The 23,983-nt window shown below is 41.3% G+C and overlaps 3 protein-coding genes across 11 annotated transcripts in view; 2 read left to right on the top strand and 1 right to left on the bottom strand.

Annotated features, from left to right (window-relative positions):
- Positions 1-3,321: 3,321 nt before the first annotated feature.
- The window catches only part of LOC107269764 (TWiK family of potassium channels protein 18), a 146,643-nt gene continuing 125,981 nt past the window's right edge, over positions 3,322-23,983 (bottom strand). For all 8 annotated transcript variants that reach the window (XM_025087074.1, XM_025087076.1, XM_025087078.1 and 5 more), the window contains 3 exons: positions 8,389-8,594; positions 7,824-8,109; positions 3,322-7,706 (listed from right to left, as the gene is read on the bottom strand). In XM_025087074.1, the coding sequence (XP_024942842.1) occupies positions 7,426-7,706; positions 7,824-8,109; positions 8,389-8,594 (773 nt within the window). In that variant the 3' untranslated portion in view covers positions 3,322-7,425. The remainder of the gene's footprint in view (positions 7,707-7,823; positions 8,110-8,388; positions 8,595-23,983) is intronic.
- Positions 10,398-14,906, top strand: LOC107269762. Its single transcript, XM_015743984.2, has 2 exons — positions 10,398-10,621; positions 11,037-14,906. The coding sequence occupies exons 1-2, from the start codon at positions 10,526-10,528 to the stop codon at positions 14,790-14,792; spliced, it is 3,852 nt and encodes a 1,283-aa protein (XP_015599470.1). The 5' UTR covers positions 10,398-10,525; the 3' UTR covers positions 14,793-14,906.
- LOC107269763 lies at positions 15,928-19,196 on the top strand. Of its 2 annotated transcripts, XM_025087073.1 has the most exons (3): positions 15,928-16,032; positions 16,123-16,314; positions 16,380-19,196. In XM_025087073.1, exons 2-3 carry the CDS (start codon positions 16,279-16,281, stop codon positions 19,119-19,121), a joined length of 2,778 nt encoding a protein of 925 aa, XP_024942841.1. In that variant the 5' UTR covers positions 15,928-16,032; positions 16,123-16,278; the 3' UTR covers positions 19,122-19,196. The 2 variants fall into 2 exon arrangements, with proteins under 2 accessions (XP_024942841.1, XP_015599471.1); XM_015743985.2 differs by having other exon boundaries at positions 15,966-16,314.

The raw sequence follows: 23,983 nt of genomic DNA, 5'->3' as shown, positions 1-23,983 counted from the left end.
TTCGTGTTCACGTTTAGCTCGGCTACGACGGGATTCGCATTGTCGACGGCGGCGATGGTCACAAAATCCTACTTGCAGATTTGCCGCTGCGATTCAGCGCCATGAGTTTGATATCGTCTAAAGTCGTAGCGTTGTGCATCTCCCTACTCATCTCTGGTATAGGAGACCGGCTCATGGAAGAATGAGCGCTCCAAGCCGAGGCACTTCCTTAAGTATTCTCCCACCACTCGTCGGCTCGTGCGCGGCAAAACTTTTCATCGCCGTGGTTCTTGTATTTTCCTCGTTTTGAATATAATACTTAATATTAAATTACTTGAACACGGTCTTCTTCCCTTATTGTATCACAATGACAGTACGAATAAAATAGCATCCATATATGTTAATATGAGAATATTACCTTAAAGTTTGCACTTTTGTACTTCTTGCTCGTTGATACTCGTGATGCTGTCATATGATCTCAATTAGATTAATCTCAAGTATTGTATAGAGCCATCGGTTTCCGAGTTAAAACTCAAAAATTGTATAATCACCCGATGCTCGTCAGATAAAAGATTCGTCTCTAATGTTACTTCATGGTTGTGACCATCGTCCCAATCTTAAATTCTAGTACTAAAAGAACTCATAAATCCTAAAACACGGAACACGTGGATTACGAGTGACGCGAACTGCCGCTCTTTGCCTACTTCATGTTCGTGCTACTGTCATGCTTCCCATAACCATAAAAAAGTAGTCTGCTCGGTAAAATGTAGCGATCAGACTCAAGATATTTAATTCGGAATCCTTAAAAAAAAATCTACAAATGTCGAGGCGTTAGAAATGCCGTTTTCGTCATGTACTCGAGATCAGGAAAAATTAAATGATGTTATAAATCAAGTGAAGGCACTTTCCAAGATCGTTGACGAATTACGTGCCGAAGTAAACGCCATAAAGATGAGCTCATCGTGCCTAAGGCCGGACAATAACCCCATAGAACTCTTGGCTCTCGAGCAATTCGAGAAGAAAGACAGAGCCTCTCGCAAGAGTACTCTGAGTAAATTCAAGAGATGCTTTAAGAAGAGAAAATTACTTAAAGAAAAACCGGAATTATATTACTACCAAGAGAATCAGTCCGATATGCTTTCACCGTCCAGTGACAAGTACTACGTTGAGAATACGCAGGGGTCGTTCCTGTCGGAAAGATCTTCTCCTCGTGTAAATGGGCTAAAGGATCAATTTGATAACGGGACTGTGGAAGTAAAAAGAAAAAGAAAAAATACGGTACCGAGTGAACTTGTAGAATTTTCAGAATCTCAATCTACTGGTGAGTCGTCATCGAGCTCCGTCGATCCAATGGAATACAATTCAAGTTTGAGAACTTGGCAATTTAATGACGTAGAAGAAGCGAGAGAAAGAAATAAAGAGAAAGGTAGGAAATGTTTGAAAAGAAAAAAATGTAAGAGCAAGCGAGAAGCTAATTGTAAGAAGAATGTTAAAGCTCGATTTTCAAGGGAAGATAAATACAAACCAACTTCCTCCTCTGATCTTGCGTCATCTCAGATATCCGAGGATGATTTTTTGAAGTATCAAAGGAGCGTCACTTTCATTGATAAAAGAAGAGAATTACCCAAGATGGCTGCTCAAAGGTCACAGACCAGTTCGGTTTCCGTAATATCCATTGAGGATCCAGATTTGGATTCTGATTACGGAGATAGAGTCAAGCAATCCAAAAGTGCTTGGAAAGTACCAATTAAATCTAAATTGAAGAACAGAATTAAACGGAGAACCAGTAACATTCTTCGGTCTAAAAGAAAGGGAAAGATGAAAAAAGTTAATTGCGGTACTAATTGTCCTTACTTTAAAGATGTTCGCGTTGACAACCATATTGATCAAGTCGTTATTGCTACTGATACTGTTACTGTGCCGCCGTTAACTGAGCACAGGAAAACTCAAACGGAGAACGATGTAAATAATGGTCGAAGGGACGAAGTCTCGGAGAAAAAAGCTGCGCGACAGAACAAAAAAGTGAAGTCTACGAAAATGGCTAAAGGTACTTCGAGCAACTTGGAATCTTCGAGTAGCGACAGTCAAAGGTCAAATTCCAAAAGAAAGTCTTGTTGCCCTTTTAAGAAAGGCTCGACTAAGCAAGGACATGTTTCTTCAAATTCTGATAATGGGAGTGTAGTGTCCAGTGAAAGTTCTGATGCCAATTCGAAATATGTAACTAAGAAGGTTCCTGTAGTTATTTTACAAAATAGTGTATCCACTTCCGAGAGGAGCACAGATTCTGTAAATGGTAGTGAAGCAGATTTTGAAAAGAATAAAAAAAGTGTAGGTATAAAAAAAAATCCTCAAGACATTGAAATCGTGAGAGAAAGCAAGATGCAGGGTAGATCTGTCGATGGACCAAGTAGTTATAATTACTCTCACGTGGCCGACAAACCCAGTCGACGTACTTTATTCAAAATTGGAAAAAAAAGAACGCAAACGTTATTACCAGCTAAGAAAAATTTGCCTTATAACACTCCCGGCACCATTTTGGGAAATGGTACGGAAAATTTTGAAAAATCGCAATCAACGAATATGCATTTAATTTATCCCAATGATCCTGAGTCCCACGGAGAAAGACGAGTTTACGAGAAAGAGGTTTTTCGAAAAAACTCAAAAAAAGAAAGAAGGACGAAAGGATCAAATAGGAAAAAGAAACTTGGCGAACGTTTGGAAACGGACGTGATAAGTGTATCGAATTTTTCATCTCCAAGTGAACGAAAAGGAGTCACGAGTCCTGTCGACTCTGAGGAAAGAATTTATGAAATAAAAAAGGAACAAATTGAAAAATCAAAGAAGGATCAGAGGAATCGTTATGATTCGCAAAAGTATCCGACACGAATAAATGTGCAGCCCTACGTTTATCAAGCATCTTATGTGCATCAGAATGAGAGACCCTTCGTCAAAGATTCTCTTTCTTCATATACCAGAAAATCATCCGAGCACATTTACAATGAATCCGCTCTAGTGAATGTCAAGACTTCTGACAATTCTTGTTACAATTCTAAGAACGAACCGTCGGAAAATCCGTTTACCGATACGGTACTTTTTATCGAAAATCGGCCACGGGCACTTCTGGATTCTGGATTGCGGATGACAGAAATATCAAATAGACTTTACAATTGTCTTCATAAACTCGATCATATTATTGCTTGAAAGAAATAAAATTCATGTTCAATTTAGAGATTCGTAATAATTATTTAATCGTATTAACGAACAATAATAATACAAGAATAGATAGTCAAAACAATTAAAAGTAAGAGTGCTGATAACACCGAAGTTTATATGAGTCCTCAGACTTTGTGAAAAGACAACTTTTTCATTTAATGATCAAAAATTCAGTTTTATTCATACCAATTAGGATAAATGTTCTTACTCACGAAGTCAAAATAATAATGTTACAAATATCTTATCAGTTTGACAGTAAAGTCAAAACCAGATACAAGAAAACAAGACTTTTATTGTTCTACTTTCCTGCCTATTCATCGAGGGGTTTAGAATTAAAATCTCCACCAATTCAGTGTCTCTAAAAAATTACAAAATTGAATAATACATTATGATTATATGCAGAAAATTAAGTGAAAGGCGCAATTCGCATTGACTTTATTGAAATTTTCAAGTTTTCATTGATTCGTGTATTTTTACCTTTCCATCGATTTCCCATAGTTACATCAGCGATTTAAGATCATTTTTCGTTTTCATTTTGATATAGACTGCAGTTTCATATTCTATTAATTTATTCATTGGCAGCCCAAATATGTACATCGTTCAATACTAATTATCGTCCTATTGGTCTATGAGTCTTTATAATATATGAAAAGTATCACGAGCAAAACAAAAATAGGAAATAGATAAATTGAAATTCACAGTTAATATCCAGCTGGAATTGCACTCGGACTGGATTTTCTGGACAATGAAAACGTGACTGATATTTCTATAGTTTGGTAGGAAGGTAAACCACGTGGAAAGTCGAAAACAGAAAGCACCGTAGCGTATGAGAGATTTGCAGAATCGCTTTGATACCTCTGAAATGTCCGAAATGCTTATCACGGATTACCAAAAGGCCGATTTGTTCGGGTCGTTTAATTAACTCAAAAACTGTCATTACGTTGGAATAAATATGAGGAATTAATAGTTAAGACGGGAGCACGCTGAAATTAATTAATCGTTTTTAATTAATAATTCAATATTTTGATAGCCTTTCGCTTTGTTCTCTTTGATTTTATTTCGCGTCGTTAATATTTTTATTTCGTATTATAAGATACATTGCTTGACAAACGATTATACAGACGTACAATATATTCAGGGATTCACATTTCGCGCTCTTCTTTCATATATTACAATGAGTTCCCTTGTCGCACTTCTTTCTGCGTATTTATTTCTATTTACAGAAGTCTTGTCGGTTTGCAAGTTTACATGGATTTTTCGTAATGGCTAACATTGACTCTTATTCCTCTAATTTATGCCAAAATCGTCCAGCGACACTTTTTCAGGAGAATATTTTCCTATTTTTCCCTTTCAAGCCAAATTTACGTTTCAATTAATCCTCATTTATCCACTTATTAACCATCACTTTAGGAAGTTCACTGAAATTCCATAAAATAGAAATGTCCATGATGCGTTTCGACAATTTTTAGAGATTGGAAAAGATCTTTTCGATCCTGCCTGAATCATCAGATTCTATTTACACATATTCATCTCGATACATTATATATATATTCTGCAAAAAGTTTTTTGCCAGACTTTACACCGTGCATAACACCATTATACGATTATGATTATTTCAATAATAATAAATTCCTATTATCGTACAAAGGATGCTCTCTCGTCTTATATACAGAAAAAGGTCTTAGTCTACGTTGACTTTATTGGCAGCTTTATTTGTGCATGCGCAAACAGAGTGACTCTTCCTTCTCATGAGAAATAACGACGTCTTGCGAAGCTCGTTATCAGTCAGAATTCTAATTATTTTCAGTAGACAAGAATTGAGCCTGAAAAACGATTCGTGAAATTTCGTACAATAAGAAGACCAGGCACGTTCTCCGTGAATACATTCCTCCTTATCCTCGTATTTGATCCGACGGAGAATAGGACTCTCAGATATACGTGGTATCTAACATATGGGTGATTTAGAAGCTCTGCGTAGTGAAGCCGAAATGAAGAAACGAAGAAAAAAGAAACGAGACGCGCATAAGGAGAGAAACTAACTTCATTACTTTGCAAGTGTTGCTCGAAGGTATTAAGGAAGGAAGATTCGACAAGGAGTCGGGCAGACTGTGAGGCAGAAGGATGTAAGAGAACGAGAGACCTAGCGAGAGGCAGGATAAAGATAGGAAGGACGTAACAAGAAAAATAACTCCCATGGTGTTTGAGTTTTATTGGAATTTTTGCCGTAAAATTGGCGAGTAAAGTTTCGAACCGGCCGCAATGTCCTGGACGTGCGACTCCCTTATATTTCCCTGGGGAAAAGAGAGAAACTGAAAGTTGGGGAAGGAGTGAGTAGAAGATCCAGGAAATAGAGACAGTAGTGAGAGGGAGAGAAAGAAAGATGCAGGATAGAAGATAGAGAACGCGAAAGCGAGATAACAGCGTTAAGTAACAAATAATTGTAAAATATTATAAGACACGCGTTTTTAAGTAATAAAATTTGGACTCTCCGGCGTGTCAATTTCCAACGAGTTACTATAACGTTTAGTCTAAAGAAACTTGACGCCAATATCGATTGTCATTAGCCACCGTTTTGAAATAATCTTGACAAGAATTCACTGGAGAGTCCTGGGATATCGGAGTATGATCCTTGGAGCTTTTGAAACCTTGCCGAACGACAGAAGACGCGCTATCGGAGGCGTCGGGACGCTTCCCGTGTCTTACCTTATGATATGTTAAGAAACGAAAGAGTCTCTTCTAATCGCTATAATTAATAATTTCATTTTTTCCTCGCTTTTTCGACAATCTTCCCGCCTCTTGCGTTTGCCATATTAATATAAGAGTCCTTTGAGAATATTTGTTTCCCAATCGATGAAAACGCAAGGATTCACCGTCGTGGACTTAGTAACCCCTTTTACATCTAATTTTTTTTTTTAACTATTTCGATAACGTACTCGAAATACCAATGTTAAACAACGTGGATAGTCCTTCTAAACGCAACATTCGTAGCACTCGGTGCCTATACCTCTTATTTGTTAATTTAGTTATTGTTCTTGAGCACAAACTTTTTATTTTTCCTATCCTGCCGCGCACGTATCGTTCCTCGAGTGATTCTTAAGTGAAAAGCTTTCGAGACGCAGCGTATAAAATTGCATTGTAATACTGCGGGTTCTTCCTTCGTTACTTCGTTTGACATACTGGAAGAACGAACGTACCAGCCGCTCAGCGTATTTACTATATTACGTACAAGAACATGGTACTTGGTGAATGGTAATACAAAAACGGATTTAGTTCCTAGCTAGACAGGCGTATAGAAACGTTAGACTGTTAAAGAATTCTCGATGATTAATCGGGACATTGTGATCTCGTTGATTAATGAAGAGCTTGATAATCATTAGACACATGAAGCTCGTATAAAATATTATTTAGGTCGACATTGTTCACGATAATAGTCAAGAATGATATATTATGGTTAACTGTTAATGTAGAATGTTAATTTCATGATTTACTTCGGTCCGTGTACGCTCGGTGGTGCAGGATTATTTCGTCTCTTCGTGAACGGCGCATTTGCCAATAAAATTCTAGGGCAGCTGACCACGGCTCGTGGCTCCTGGGTCGCTGGATAATCGTGCTTTATTAGCCAAAATCAATATTTCCATTAAATTAATATCCCCAAATACGTGCCAATTAATGCTCGTCCAATAAACTTATTTGGGCTGACGTTTATGAGCTTCGTGCGATTTTCTAGCCTTCATTAAAATCCTGTATCATCTTTGAAAAACAACCTCAAGGAAAGTTGGTTGACGATGTGCTCGGAATTTGAGATCAGCTGGGATAAGTCGAGGATGGACTTCCCATGGGAAAAGGAGACTGATAGGATAGAGAAGAAGTTCATTCTATCAATGTCAATCACGACGTCCCGATCACTGAGATCTACCGTTGAACCGTTCCTTTGGAATCGCCAATCGAGGTCCCCTAGGGCTCACTGACAAACAAGATCAGCCAATGATCTTACATTTCCGTGTTTTCCTCAGCCTCTTCGTCCACTTCCGGAAGAGTGTAAACAGCAGAGATCGGAGCGAGCTGCTCCTCCAATTTGAGCATTGGCTTGCAGTCTCTGGTGACGTCCACCTGGTTGTACGAGTCCTTGAGCACGTTGATTTCATTCTCGTGGGCGAAGATGCTCGTCGGGGTGTCGCCGCAGAGCGTCTCCTCGGTGACGTTTCTGTGGCAGAGGGTGCTTGTCGGAAATTGTCACGAAGTTAGTGCAAATGGATCCGCAGCGAGCTCATCCACACTGGGACTGGGCTTGACGGGTTCCTGCTTCTCAACCTGATGACTCAACCGGTGCACGATTTCATCGTGCAGGATATTGAAACACATCGCAGTCAGGGCCATTCCTGACATAATATAACAGGAGCAGAACCACACGGTCACGTTCCTGGATTCGGCGAGGTTGTTGCCAGGATAGGAACCAGGCACCATGTCTCCGAACCCTATAGTGCTGAGACTCATGAAGCAGAAGTAGCTTGCGTCTGCAGAGGGAAAAGAAGTAAAATAAAAGTTAAATTATATTTCATCGAAATCTTCGTCGCGCTGATATCCAGGTAAAAATAATTTCTCTAGTCTGATTGATAAAGCAGAAAACTAACCAACAAAATTCCAACCCTCGAGCCTGTGGAGGGTGAAAGCCCCGGCGATGATGTAGCAGAGCATGGCACCGAGGCAGATACTGATAGGTGCCAGGATGGTGACGTTTGGTCTATCCCCAGAACCCAGACTGGACACCTCATCCTTGGGGCTGGTTTTTATCTCCGCAGAACTAGGAAAGGTCGAAGCATTTGCCCTTACGTAAAAGGGTTCCTGCAGCTGCAACTGTTGCTGCTGCTGGACGAGTTCCTCCTGCTGTCGCTTTTTCCTCATTCGTCTCTCCTTCTCCTGGAAGATACAGAGTCACGAAAACCAGGGTAACATACCTGGTGACCACTGCTGCTGGAACGCGCTTATCGCCCAGTGCCTATTAATCTTCCCTCTGCTTATGTCAACGAGCCATTAACACTGCCGTTAAATACCGCGCTGTTTATGTAAATGTGCTAAGACCAAGATTACTAGGTTTACTACTGCGAGATTATCAAATTGCTTTAGATTTATCGATTTCTCCAATTGACGGTGTACAGGTCATAAAAAAGTTATACAGAAACGCATATAGTCTCTCACCTGCATTCGCCTCTCGTCGTAGCAACAATATCCACAATTCGAACAGAGACAACAACAAAGCGCTCGCGTGAAGACACCCCGGGCGCACCTGGACAGGAGTCCTCCGGCGCTCGAGAGATATACCAGAGTCAATGGAATACCAAGAGTGGCGTATCCCATGGTCGCGACTTTGCCCCAGGTTGATCTAGGTGCTATGCTTCCGTATCCTGGAAAAAAATAAATAAATCTCGTTGTGACATAGCATAAAAATTACGTTATAAAAGTTTTTATACACTTTGTTATATTACAGTAACTGTAGCAATAACCGGTATCATATATTCTCTGTGTAATTGGGATACGACGTATTGCGGTAGGTATAGATTTTATTATCGGCGCGGCGCATCGATTCTTCGGATCAGCACAAGGTCGATGCGTGGCAGCCTTTCTTTAGCCACGCTAATTAGCCGGCAAACTTATCAGATATTTCATGCTTCAGACTCTCACAGTGCCGTTTCGTATTCTCGACTGGTTTCAATTTTACGAGTGTCCCGTTGCGAGCGAGATATTCGCGTCCTTCGATATTAAATCAAGTATCTGCATACGATTTTCACCCGTCCAGAAACATCAATCTCGAGGTAGGATATAACGTTTAACGGTCACCTGGGATCTCAGTGATCCCAATGCGACGCGTGATCCTTATTAAAACTGTACGGAAGTTTGACCGTCAATGTACTACTCGTGAGAGGAAGGAAAAAGGAAAAGACGTTTTGAAAAATGGTTAATTGAATGCTCGTAAAAAAGTCCGTATCGAAGTGTGAAACATTTTTAAAAGGTTCGATAAGTAAAATAGACTGGAGACTGACGAGGTGATTCGGAGCTGAAAATCGGGATAAAGCAATTTTCACGGACGATAACGGTTGGGAGAATAACGAGTCGACAAATTTTTTAACAATGAGATCGACATTGTCGTTCCTGCCACAAAAACTTATTTATCATTGTAAATTGAATTTTATAGTCAAGCACATGAATGTTATTGTTTTCCAGTATGACTACTTTATTTCTGTACTATGGAAAGCTCTGCATTTTTTTTATGTAGTATCTGCACTTTTAACGGACGAAACAATTATCTGATAATACATTAATAATTACGGAACTATAAACTTACAATAATAACAACAACGACAAAATTGTTTGATAACGGAGAATGCATTCTTTCGTTTGAACGGTATCACGTTTTTCGTAGGTGTCTTAAAAGTTGCTCAGGTTAGGTCAGGTGATAAAGGTTAACGCTAGTTCACTACGGTCATTAAGAGCATCTCGAAAACATTTTATAGTAGAAATTACAGTTGCGGAAGAGCAGCGAAGGAAAACTGAAGGAGACTAGAGAAGAAAAAAACGGAGAGAGAGATAAAGTTGAGTAAAGGAGGAAAGAGTGCCGATTAAAATTTTATCCGCGTCGGGTAGTTATTGAAATTTAAATTTCTCGAAGCATCGTCGAAGATAAGCCCGACGATACGTGCACTGCGTATCTTCGGTCAGGATGTCGAACGCAATTTAATTTAAAGTAATGAAAAAAAAAGAAAAAAAATAATATCGAAAGCGTGCCTTATCCCACCGAAGGGATATTTGAAATTATTCGAAGATTCGCCATCTCTTGAAAATTCGAAACCAAACTGAAAGCTCTGCATATCGATAAGCCATTCCCCCTCTGTGGGATTCTAGGTGCACGATATATACACATGTACTATCCTTGTATCCTGGTATCCCCCAGGATATCCCAGCAGCAGTATATTGTCTGCTTAGGCGTAACGTGGAGTGTCGATTCCCGTAGCGTAATGTCCAGTGGGAAAAGATAATGTTCGTGGTGCAACAGTAAAATTTAATTATCAGCTAAGCCATAACTTGGCTCGCCTCTTGTACTATCCGACAAAATACATTGCACCGAGGTACCAATGCGTTGCAGCTTGTATGCACCCGGTATGATTGTTAAGGTTAGTAAGACTGATGCACTGCATATAAAAACAGGAAGGTCGTCAAGGATTGGCTCAGTGTGCATTTGCTACTTTTCAACGTAGTAACGCAACAGAGTGAAGCTGCGTGACTCACGGAGTCACGACACAAGGTACTCATTCGAATCCTCTTCTCTTCCATCCACGGGATGAGGTCGAGAGTATCATGCCGGAGCACTGGGATCATTCTGATCCTGAGTTGTCTGCTGGTCCAGGTGCTTTCAGACGAGTCAACATCCTTGGAAGTAAGTGTTGATCGATCGGTCATATTTTTTTTTTTAATTTTTTACTCGACCAGGACTTCCTTTTGGACGATCTGCCTGGCAATCTCTTTTTCTTTTATCTCCCTGGGTTCTCTTTTCGCTCCTTTCGCGAATAAAGACTAAAGATGAATCTCGCCAAACGATTAGCCCGCGTCAAGGAGCGCGGTTTGCGCCTCGTTTACCTCGGTCGGATAAGATAAAACCGATGAGATTTGCAGTTGCAAATTACCGGGAGACGGGCGAAAACTTCGCTTGGAATTTCGCATTAGCGACTACGTTTCGTCCGTTTGGTCCGTTCGAGATAAGCTTCTGGGTTTCGTTCGTTAGATACGCCGTGGAGGCTGAATGGCTTCTTGGCTAAAGATCTATTTAAAACAGACTCATTTTCGATTTACAGGAATATCGCGTCGATGACTCCAATGGCAGGAGATACCAGAATTCCGAGGAAGAGCCTGTGATTCGTCTATTGGACGATCATAGGGTATCAAGGACTATTAATATGAACAGTAACATCCTAATCACTCCAATTAGACATACGGAGGAATTATCGCCTGTGCCAGAACCACACGTAAAGGTGAAAAAATTCTCGGCAACAGTCGAGGATGAATTAACTATGCAGTTGTACGCTGCTGTTATTTTACGTGAAAATATGCTACGCGTCTTTGGTCACGTGCTATACGTTTCGGATAGTCAGATCAGTGAGAGTCAGTACAGCTCTCTTTATATCATTCACGAAGCACTGCGCCGCAATTTGGTCTGCGTGTTCAACATGTTGCCAACCATGCACATAATACAGAGACAGAGGAAGACGGTGCAATGGAAAATGATTCTCGCTGAATTGACCAAGAACTTGCCTCCTTATCTGAAGAGTACTGCCGAATTTTTGACGTACGAAATTCATGGTAAACGATTCAGCATCAAAGCTCTTTTCCCACTTGACGTGGAAGGCTTGCCAGGTTTTCTTGACCATCTGGATCCGGAACTTATAGATATCTGCAAAATTATATCACCCGCCGTCGAGAAAAAAGGATACGACCAATCATCGAAATTGACTGTGGGACGTGTGTTCCTCGAGGTCCTATACAAAATAATTAACGGACAAATTAGTTTCACGCAACGATTGTTCGCCGTGATTTTAATGAGCCTCCCGCAAAACGGCGAAGATCCGATACTCGATGAAAATATTAGATATATTTTTGAACTTTCAAAATTCAGCCTGATACCGTTCTCGGAAATCATCGGTCACAATCACGACGCAACGGATCCGTATGAATTAATATATTTGACAATTTCGAAAATTTTGACCGGCCAACAAATTCCCATCTTCGTTCGAGAGAGTCTTTTCTACATTAGAAATCACTTGAGGCCGATTACCGTGACACATATTAATCCAATGCACAATTCTATAAAGAGGATAGTCAGCAATGGATTTAACGTTAATTTAATTCTATCTAGTATCGTGCAATTTGATTTTAGTCCAGACGTGGTTCATCTAAGGGATCGACTGTTGTATTTCATTCAGAAACGTTACGTTGACATGCAAATTATCCTGGATGGAATGAACACCTTTATTTACAGTAACCCTATGGATCTGCTGATTGCCTTGTTAACCAGAATGCAAAAAAGAATTCAACCTTCCTATATTGAAATTCACTGTACTATCTCCGCATTGCTCTCTTCTCTGGTACTGAAGAAGGAAATCTATGCATTCTGTCCAAGTATATCTCCAAGTATAGACATTACCATGATACTAGGATATCTGCAGAATCCAGTCTTGGACCTTACAGTTCGGAAAGAAGCGGACTCTTTGTACGTGTATATACTGAACCATCCTGATGAACTTAAAAACCTGAAAGCACTGATTCCTTCGGAAAAGAAAAAATGCGTTCTGCCAAGACAGTGCATTATAAACATTGTAACTGATATAAAAAATATCGATAATCCAACGACATATAAGAAACTACAAATCCTGCAGCTAATATTAATAAGAAGTTACAGCGTTTGGAAAGACGTATACCTGAAAGACCCGCTTGTAGGAAACAAGACAGATAATGTCATTCCAGAAACAGCTGACCCGGAAAATGATCGATTCAAAAATCCACTGATAATGTATATTAATGGCGTTGTTGCTTTTGAAGTACCTTTCTATATTACGACGACAACAAAGACGTCGCCATTAATGTCTTCAGAAGGGTCCGCCATAAATGAAGTTCGTACTACAACTAATATCCCTGCCGCTAGTACTACGACCAGAGATACTACTGTTACTACTGCCGTTAATGCTTCTACTACTGCTGCTTCTACTACTGCTGCTTCTACTACTGCTGCTACTACTGCTGCTACTACTGCTGCTACTACTACTGTTTCTACTACCATTACTACTACCAGTACCACTGGAAAACCTGCACAAACAACAACCGGCCAAATACTGTCTCAAGTAACTATAAACTCAACTGAACCTGCGAGAACGACAACAGAAAGGCAAGTAAACTCGACTGAACCAGTGACACTAAAAACTACGCAACACGAGTATCCATTGAGTATACCAAATCTTCCTGAAGTAGATAGAAGGTGTTGCCTTTTACATAAAGGCGTAAAGCCAAACGCCGACATTCACGTTGGTCTGAATAATTATGGAATTCCGTGGAGTATATTAGGGAACAATGGGGCACTAGAATCAAGCATGGAGAAAATTGTCGTACCTTGCATCATGACTTTACTGTCTCCTCCGAATATTGAAGCGCTATTCGTCGAGTGGGGTACCCATTTCAAAACGGCAATACTGGATCCTTTGCAAAGTATCTACGGTACTGAATACTTAATGAAAATATTTGAAACGAATTTACAAATTCAGAATTATCCCACGTGCATTGCTCTCGTAATAGCATTCTTGGAGAAAGCTTTGACGTTATACGAGGTCAAAACCAATATAAAATTCTGTCTTGTCATAGAAAAGTATATCCAGGTAATAAATTATTTGTCAATTGTCTTACTAATGCCGATGATGTCGCAGTATAACCATATAAAAGGTAACGTCATTTATTCAATAATAAATGATAATGATCCAAGCAAGAACCTTGTCTTGGAAAACATGCCTACGTCACTTGCACAAGGGAGTCTATGCTTCCCGCTGTTGCATCCGAAATATTATCTACTAGCAATCGATCAGAAAAATCCATACGCAGGATTACTTCCTGAACTGTCATCTGATTTTAGATATATTGAATATTTCCAAATACTGAAGACCTTCCTAGTCACAGAGAAAATTAATGAATTGATCGGATTTGATTTTAATCCTCTGGCGTACCCTAATCGTGGAACCTTATTCTGCGGCATTCTACAGGCTCTTAGCAAAGTTGTTTTCGTTCAGGGCGACGCCAAACTCAGTTACATTGTCACAGGTTACCTGAAGGCGATACGATCGTGGGTAATGTACACGAAGATACCCTCGTCATTTATTTCGAGCTTTCCCGTTTACGGATCAAACGTAGTCCCATCAGCAAACTGGGAACCTGATCTATCCAGTCTTATCGCAATGCTACCGCCAGCTAGGACGGTTACGGAACTAGACGCAATGGCACAATTAAAACTTGTGTTGGCCAAGCGAAATTTATTGAACATGATCGGAGTACCCAGACCCACGGTTGATACTAAAGGAAGTGTTTTATTAATACAGATTATTAAAGCGTTAATTGATGCCGAAAATGTATGGATCAGTCCAGTTTTTATGCCAGTGTTCAAAATTTACATCCAAATACTCGAAGAGAGTACAATGTTCGATGCTACGATATCATGGTTCTGGGTTAACGGGCATACGGAGAAGACGATTACACTTTACTTCGATGATGTGATTTATAATTGTCTGATTTACAATCAACTTCCGCCCAAGGCTAAAATAGCCTACAACTCTATGGTCAGGTACTTCAACAAATATCCACATTTTTTGCGTAAGTTACCAAAGATTGGATCAACGAGGAAACCCACGAAGGGCCTGTATCTGCAAGCTCTATTTATGAAGCTTCTTCAGGATAATGAAATAAGACCCTCTGTGAAGCATGACATCGAAATTCTCATTCCGTACATAAATATACATGGAGGTCCGATATCGAGGATGTTACGCAGAAAAATGAGGCTCACGAGAAGTTTTATGTAAGTTATATACAGGTAAATTATGTAATAATGTTTTATATGTAAAAATGGACATGTATAATCTATATATGAAATATAAACATTTACCGAGAATAACAATTAACTTATTAAAGATAAATTTTTTTTATCATTCATTATAATCGAATTTCTTTAACAGATTTAGCAATTAATATGTAATTTAATAAAAAAAAAATTAATCGTTAATATTCACGATGAGTGAATGTACAGTATTACGAGAACGAATGCCAGTGCTGGACCGAACTTGGACAGACTATACAACCTCTACAGGTTTGTACGAATATACGAGACGGGATGAAATCAGAAAAAGCCCATGTAAAGCGAGAATCTTGTGTTCTGTATAAAAATAACGTAATAACATAATGTAATGTAATAAAAACGGGTATGATCGTTAGGTACTATATTCATCTTCAAATTATACCTATATAGATCATATAAGATTACACAGAGGAAGATGAAGACAAGCTAGCCATAAAATTAGATAAAAAATGGGATAAAGCCATGATAAATTTTATAAATTCCTTTGCCAGGATTATTTTCTCGCCCGTTTTACCCCATCAACCCCTATACATTAATGTAGGTCTATTTAGATATACACAATACAAAACATATTTCACAAATATCCTATATATAATTTTTTTGCAAGAAATTTTTTGAAGTTACCTCGTAATATTTTGAAGTGTTTATTTTGACAATTGCATGGAAATCTGTCTAAGAGACTGGCATCAGTAACGAGAGGAGAATTGTAAAGGTGGAGAACGTAGAAATTCTTCTACCGTATTTTAATAGTCAGTTTATTGGTATACGCTTACTAAAAGCCATTAGGACAATGCCAGGTTTAATCGAGATTTATAACAGCGACTAAATAAATAGTACGTTAATTATGATATCGGTGAAATAAGCTTCGGCAAACACATCATTGTTGCCTATCGTGGTGCTTATTACGCCATTGTTTAATTAAAGTGCTTGCTGGTGGCATTAACGAGGCTCGTACAACGCACACTCCCAGTTCTCGAAACAATATAGCCCGTTTTGACGAGCAAGCTGCTGCCATTAGATACGTTCTTTCGACGAGGTAGCAACGCCATAAAGAGATTTAATGGCGAATCGAGAGTCATTGTTGCACGAATGTTCCTTAAATTTCCCATCTCGAGTCTCTTATCCTCTAGTGCACCTACGGCGGTTCAAATTATCGTTCTCGTCGAGATCAACGATTATTCGATCGGGTAACGTGGGTTTCTCGAAAGCGAAACGAGGATCTTGAAATATTTAAACAACCAATCTTTCTTCCTTCCATTCCGCGACTCTGGTTACAGTTTCACGTGGAGACCGATAAGGATGCTGGGAGAAACTTTAACGAGCAATAATTTCCAAGCAATCGCGGTAATTGCCCGCAAAGTCACGGCGCTGCGCTTCAACTTTGCCACTACGCGAGAAAGCTTCGTAGGCGAAGGATTTCAAAAGCTAAGATAATGTATCCGATTTATATTGTCCTGCCGATACTTTTGGTAAGTAAATAGTAGGGATGGAATTTTGAAAAATTCTTTTTTTCTTTAATCATTGCACTACACAGGTGGGATCGTCGCTGGGTCAAAATGTGACTGTGACTTCAGGATTTTTTGGACTTGAGAATGATTATAATTTTGGACACAGCGGATATACGTATCTACAGTCGAATTCGACACTGAATTCCCTTGATCTCTCCGGATGTCAAAATTATGATGTGAACAAGAGCGCTTGCCACTTTCAGACTGAAGTTTTCCTCAAAGGGAAAAGTGACGTCACCTTGATGAAGGCCTGGACCGCCGTCACTCTGAAGGACAACATCGTCACAATCCTCGGACTTCTTCTTCACTTGAATAACGACACCATCCCCGGGGAGCTATATCCTCCGCTTTATTTTCTTTATCAGGAGGTGCAGAGGGACAACTTCAGAGCGATGGATCTGTTGACGCGAGTTAAATCGATCGTCAAAAATAATCGCTTGAGTCAGCTGATCGCGTTATTCGGCAACTTGCATCACGCAATGCCAACGTACTGTAAAAGTGCTTCGGAGGAAGTGGGCAGGATACTCAATAAAAAGAAACTCATGCTGAAGGATATCCTCTCGAGGGGAACCGTAACCGAAGATGACATAGATGTCTTTCGGGATATAAAGCTCATGTTGATTCCACTGTTACGAAACAAAACCATTGGCAAGAATTACGACAAAAAGATCGAACAGAATCACGGTCGAGAATTCGCACAATTCTACTCGGCCATTGTCAATGGAAACGTCACTTTGACACAACCGGTACTTGCTGCTTTGATACTCAACATGAGGTACAGCACGTTAGAACCGGATGCCAGAGAAGACTTAAGATTCCTTGCCGACGTGCTACGAGAGAATAGAATAGAGGATTGGGATCCAGATTTGAAAAGTGTCAAGGACATCAGTGATCCATACAGCTTGGTCAGGTCAGTTCTCTCCACTATGTTAGTCAATTCGAAAGTGGATAATTTCATTAAAAACATATTAGAACATTTATTACCCCAGTTAGTGAAAAATCCCGAAAGTTCGGTCAATCCTCATTACAAAGTTATGGAAATATTTTTCAACAAGCCAGAATTAAACGTCACGCTCCTGTTCGATAAGTATTTTAAGAACGTTAATTCGACCCAGATCAATTCGTTCCTCGAATTTGTACAAAGTGGAAAGATTAATGTCCTATTCGCCCTGAAAGGCTTCATTCGTTTTTATTACGATTCGCCAAATGATCTGGCATTAGCGGTACTGAGTCGGATGAAGAATCGTGTCCCAATGGCGAGCGAGGTACGCGCTAATCTCGAGATGCTTCTAACGAAGATACACAGAAATAATAATCTGGCTGATACGAAAAACGGATGCAGGAGGAGAGTAACAAGTGAATCGATTATGACGGTTCCAAACAACCTCATCGATATCCCTTCCGTCAGTCGTTCAGTTTCGCCGGATGATACCCAGCTCCACCCTCGTCACGAGTCTTCGCAGAAAATCTTCAACGTCCTGGACCAGTCCATAACCATGGATCATCTTCGTCTCAATGCCACTGTCGATTCCACTGTGGTTCTTCATCCTAACAACGTCACATCCTGTCCGGAATTAGATTTCGCCGGACCGCTGTCAGCCTGGTTAGAGAGTCTGAACGGTACCTCCAGCAACAACTTCTCTTCCGCTTGGGTGAGAAACGTGAGCGCAGTCCTCACGACTGTCTTGAACAATTCGAAAATCCAGGAGGAAGTTCGGTCCTTTGTGAGAAACACCCGAGGAAACTTTACCAGGCGAGAGCGACTGATGAGCATTCTAAAATGGATGCTGACCCTGAAGAATATTCGAGCCATGCCCATAGTATACTACGAGATCGTTCGTCTCTATTGTATCTTGGAGTACAAGAAGGATGATCGCATGGTACAGGAATTAGTGAACGACCCAAATCTGGATGATCATCCGTCATCGAATATAATCCTAAATTTGAACGGTAACATTAGTATACCGCTAACTAGATTCCTTGAGGATGCAGACAATCTGAAAGACTTATCAGGAATTGATCCGAATGCTTATACGAGCAAGCGAATGCTACTCATGGCTCTGTTCAAGAGGATGCTGGGTCTCCAGAGTATTCAGGCAGATCCTCTTCTTTTCAACGAGATCATTCGTCTGCTGCATTCCGTGCAGACCTTGTTTTTCAGATTTGACCAACTGACGGAAGTGGTCGTCGCCAGTAACTCGGCAGACGCCGCGTTCACCGCCATTGTCGCAGAGTTCCTGTCGCGCTCGAATCTTCTCGCCATTCTGGGCGAAGATTTGGACATTGGTCGATACACGACCAAGGGTACCATGTTGAAGGCAATAATGGAGACAGCGCTGAACTCCAGTGTGGTCAAAGGGAATGTCCAAGTGAGCACAGCCATAAAATGGACGTTGCCAAACATCGATTGCACTGGATTCGGATCGGAGCCAGTAAAGTTTATCCAGCCGGAGGATATTATGTCGAACTACGTAAACTTGGACAGAATGATGCAGGTTGCCGTGGACAGGACGAGGATGACACCGGATATCGTCAGAGCATTCGTAAACATGTCCAACTGGTACGAAGGGACTTTCGATCCGATGCGGTATATACGTGGACTGAACATCAATCTCTACGACACGAGGGCCCAATTTCTTCAGGGTTATCTGGATAATTTGGCAAAAACGGTAAAGGAGAATGCTGCCGTTATGGAAAAGGACATTGAGCTCATGAAGTCGGCCATACTGACGAACGGAACTGGCGCGGAACCGGTGGATTATATTTGACTAAAGTGCTCGTTAAGGAGCCATTACTGTATATGTATGGAAAAAGCGAAGGAATAAACATAAGATTACGTAGAATGTGAAATTCTACTCGAGAGCCTCGACTTACTTTCCATCGAACGTAACGATATACGAGACAGCAGGAACGACTAGATCTTTCCGAGTTCTCAGGTAGGCGTATCCGTCGCGTCGTTAACGGAACCGGAAATACGGATTATGGGAATCGCTGTAAAAAGAAAGAATCTTAACATTTCTGACGTTTTACGCTCCACTCGAAACTCCGAGGCAAATTGCTTTGGCGAACGAGCCGTCGAGTGGAACAACGAGAAAGTTCCTGGATACGTAGGGTTTCTTCGTGGGGGGTTCTGAAGTTGCCGGAAGGGATATCGGGGGGGCGTTTGGTGTGCAGCTATGGTAACCCATTACATTTCTATACGTATGTATATAATGCGCGCTGTAATTCTAACAGTTTAGTAAGTTAAACGGGATTCGGGAAGTTCCAGCTTTCGACTCAATCCGTACGCTACTAATTGCTCTCTTTCAAACTCCATAAGTGCGCTACTAAGACAATGAACGGGTATAAGGGGAGAAATACAATTAACGTTTTGAATCGTCCTTTAACGATTAGGAAAATATTTTCATTTTGATTTCAATTAGTCCTCGGTTTACGATACGACGATAAAGAATATATTGCGTAATAAGCCGTATCACGGAGCTTCTAGAATACTCGTTTGCCTCGCATAATTGGAGTCCCGGGGATCGGCAAGTGAATTACTAGAGCATAGCTGTGCCCGAGTACCAACTGCGAATTGTAATGATAAAGAGGAAGGAAAAGTGTGGGAGGAAAAGGGGGGGTCGGAAGTTAGGGGAACGAACGAGTCGGTAGAATCAGAATTGCAAAAACAGGAATAAAAACGAAGAGTCGGAGGGACCCGTACTATTTATTTTACGGTGACCACGATCCGCATTTCCGCGCACCGCGAGCAAACTGTCTGGAAAACGAGGAAAAATTACTTGGAAAATAATAGTAGTGTGTATTATGTGACTGTGCACGTAGGATGGCAGTGAGCACGGGGCAAGAACGTTATACAAGTAAGGCGTTAAGTAACGTTGAAAATGAACGTGAATCAGAGCGTAAAGCGTGACAAACGCGATTCGCGAAATAATTCAATTTATTTGGAAAACCGGAGAAATTCAATGAAATTTGCAAATTTCTACGGTACAACGGTGGTCCCTTCTTAGTTATTTCATTAAATAAGTAAATAATTTGCGCGGCTGGTAAACGGCTAGTAAATGGGTGGGAAACGAGCATAAGGACGTACGGTTGGAAGGGTGAATAAGTACGGGGAGGGGGGGCGAGGGGGAGGGTGGCAGAGCGATAACGTAACGACGATGAGGTTTAGTCGTTATTGGGGATGAAAGTGGGACGAGTTAGGGGTTTGTGGCTAGTCTCCGTATTCCCATGTCCTAGCTCGTGTCTCCGTCCAGGGTGAACCGGAAGGACCGAGGACTAGGGAGTAACCGGTTGGAGCTAGAGCCCGAGCTCGTAACAGTAAGTCTCCCAACGGAGGACAGCTAGAAATTAATAACAGAGTCCCGAGCAAATATAGCATACATAATTAAAGCAATATTACGATCCAGGGACACGTGGTATATTGTCTTTGGTGGCAACGTCTGCATCCTCAGGCCGGAGTCACCCCCGGCATTATTAATTCAAGCCAGCGCACACCGGATAGGGATTAAAGAAGCGTCTACCAGTCTCCTAACTACTTTTCAACTAACCAAAAGAGTCCTCGTTGCTTGAATGGGTGTCAATGAGAGACGGGGATTGGTGTTTTTCAGGTTTTGACGCTGAGTATCTTTTGGCCCTGCTACGGACGCTTCACGGGGATCCAAAGAGCTCAGTTGCCGGGGGGCAAGGTCGAGACTGACGCGAGAAGAGATGACGGTGTCGTTTACAGGTGGTATAAAAAAAATGTCAGACCATCTTTCTCAGGGGCCAGTTCCTAGCTCGCCTATACGTACAGAAGGGACAAAGTGGCTCGATGCTTGCGGCCTTTATAAAGTGACGGGGTAAAAAGTGGCCGGAACACGGGGAACGGGCGAGCGAGGGAGGACAGGAGAGACTACAGTGTAGCCTGTATTCCTATATAACCGTGTTTTGGATGAATACAGCTATGAGCCGCGGCAGGAGGGACGAGGAGCACGAGGAGCACGAGGAGCATGAAAGTACGAGGGCTGAGAGCTCAGAGCTCCTAGAGAGACAGTGCACCTTGATGTATGAGATACTCGGTGGTTGCTTCGCCGCACCGTCAGGGAAATGTTGCCCCATAAAATATATCTCGGGGCGGGTTCTGGCTTATGCCGAAGACTCGGCAAGATGTTTCTATTTCATATAAACCGGTTGGAGGAAGGGTGCCGATAGGACTCTCCTATAAATCATCCCAGAGACGCTCGAATATTACCATCACTCTTCAATTTCTCTCGATCAACCCAAAATTCCGATCCGTATAGCGTGTCCCAAAACTATTCATATCGTTGCTATCTCGCTATCGATTCTCAATATATTTGTTTATGTAAATATATATACCAGTCTGCTATCGTCACTCTCTGATATCTTAATTAACAGCTTAGATAAGTCGGTAATGCTTCGCCAACCCTTATAACGTAGGCTTAGTCCTCCCCTGGAAGACCTAAACAAACTTACAAGCAACACCTCGCCGGAAGCTGGGGACACTTTGGATTTCGTATTGGAGAAAAACACAGGCTTGCTATTCCAGGGGTGAATTCTACCCAGCAACCCATCAACAAGCCACGGTGAAGAAATCGACCTTCGAGAGAAGGTCGAATCGGCCGCCGAAATCGACGTATTGGCAGGAGGGAATTACGACGAATTAGACCATGTAATTTATTTAGGACGAATCCACCGAAAGGGACGTTACAATCGGGCCTCGGTTCCATTCCAGTACATTCAATCCCATTTCTTTCCCAGAACAAAACACTCCGCCTGGGATTTGTCTTCCGCTAACAAAATCGCTATCTCGATATCGTCGATACACAAGTGAACCAACCAAGTGGGGTTCTACGAACGGGAGCGTATAGCGGGTGAGTGCGAGAGAGCGTGAGAGAGCCGAGCGCGGAATTGTCGAGAGCTTGAGAATTCTGGGAAAAATTTATGGAGCAGATGTTTACCGGACTGGAATGCACGGAGCTAGACAGGCAACGCGAACCTCTTTTACGCCCGGTACTTGAGGGCAGCTATTAGTAGTAATTACTCGAGCAATAAGTCTCTGCCTAACACTTCCCTCGTCCTTTCCTCGCGGCAGTCACCACGACTACCGCCCCACTGTCTTTCACCCCCTTCTATCCTCAGCCTAGCGCCTCTCTCATTTTCGCACCAGGGAGAAACTAACCCCTACCCGACATAGTATACCTCAGATATATAGGACACAGGGTTGCTTCTGCTGTGGCCTATACCGTGCGGGTTGAACAGCCACTACGGTAGAGGCATTCTTAAATTAAGCGGATTTCTTCCTCTCCCCCACCTCGCGGATTCCGGATATTTGCAAGGGTGAATCACAAATTTCCTGCTGCTACCCTTATTTTCTTCGCCACTTCTTTCACCCTCTTTCCTCGCAACTCGTTCTTTTGGAGGTAGTAATTGTTTGGACGTTGTACAGATGTACGTTCACGATAACTCGGGCAGTTGTGTAATAAGGGTGGTTTACTGGTATTGAAGATTGGTTGAGGGGTGAAAAGAGGTATATGGGGTAATGGGGTAATGGGGGAGAGAGAGAGGAGAAAGAAAGTCATTGCTGAGGGTTTCGAACGAGTCGATCAACACATAAAGTTGAGGATTTATTTGTAACATATTGGATGGTGAGTCTCGTACGTCGCCCGAAACCATTCGAATTGAAGCCGGTATCAACCAAGGTTAAAATCCTGTACGTGGCGATAAGAAAGACGTAGGATATAAAAAGAAGCTACTACCCCTATAAGAGCTACGTTTATTGCTCAATATCAAATGGCGTATTGATCCTCTTTTCTTTCTGCGTTATTAAACGCCGGGACTTTACAATCCCGATCATATTTGCCAGCTGTTTTAAAGCTTTTCGTCAGTGCTCATCATCAACCCCTGTAAAATAAACCATATAGCACTGACTTGCCAAGCCGAAGGTGGATCTAATAGAATATCACGGCTGTCACGTAATACATATTTTTGAAATGCAAAATATACATAGAATGCGTAAAACCCCAAAAATACAAGTTCCACTATTCCTATGATTGAAGTAAAATTTTCGAATAATTATCTTTTATGAAATTTGCTATCGTGATAAAAAAATTTTTAGGATAGGCATATGGGTTTATACGACCGTACACGAAGCGAGTGAGAAAATAATAATGATAATAAATTTCAAGCATTTAGTTAGATCAATTATTAAACTTCTTCGTGCTCCGTATGGGATATTTTACTCTCTCGAAAAGTTTACCTTGTAAAAGAAATTCAAAAATCGTTTTTCCCTGTTCGGGTCTCGGCTAGCGGACGATAGTTTTTAATTAGCCAGCTCGACGGAGATTTTTCAAGTTTCGCAAAACGTGACCCTCGAGCGTACCGCGAACGCTTTAAGCTGCGGGGCTCTAGGCAGGAAAATTGATGTGAACCTACCTTCATTCTCCGTCGCACTTTCGCATTTTCACGCTCACACTCTTTCCATCCCTCTCTATTTTACACTCTCGCTCTGGCGCAGAGAGCTGTTTCCACGTGAAATTGAATTTGGGGATAGCCGGGGCTCGGGTAGCTCGCTAATTGACATTGCAGCCGTTGTGAGCGATGCTTATCAATTTATTGGAAAGAGTCGCCATCA

This window comes from Cephus cinctus, unplaced genomic scaffold (genome assembly GCF_000341935.2).
Source record: "Cephus cinctus unplaced genomic scaffold, Ccin1 Ccin1_scaffold0689, whole genome shotgun sequence".
NCBI lineage: Eukaryota > Metazoa > Arthropoda > Insecta > Hymenoptera > Cephidae > Cephus > Cephus cinctus.
This window is presented reverse-complemented; position numbering and strand designations above follow the sequence as displayed.

Excerpts from the sequence above, each read along its gene's own strand:
- LOC107269762 (XM_015743984.2), top strand. The coding sequence starts at position 10,526 with ATGAGGTCGAGAGTATCATGCCGGAGCACTGGGATCATTCTGATCCTG. Across the intron at positions 10,622-11,036 it reads ACGAGTCAACATCCTTGGAA|GAATATCGCGTCGATGACTC; the intron begins GTAAGTGTTGAT and ends TTCGATTTACAG.
- LOC107269763 (XM_025087073.1), top strand. The coding sequence starts at position 16,279 with ATGTATCCGATTTATATTGTCCTGCCGATACTTTTG. Across the intron at positions 16,315-16,379 it reads TTGTCCTGCCGATACTTTTG|GTGGGATCGTCGCTGGGTCA; the intron begins GTAAGTAAATAG and ends TGCACTACACAG.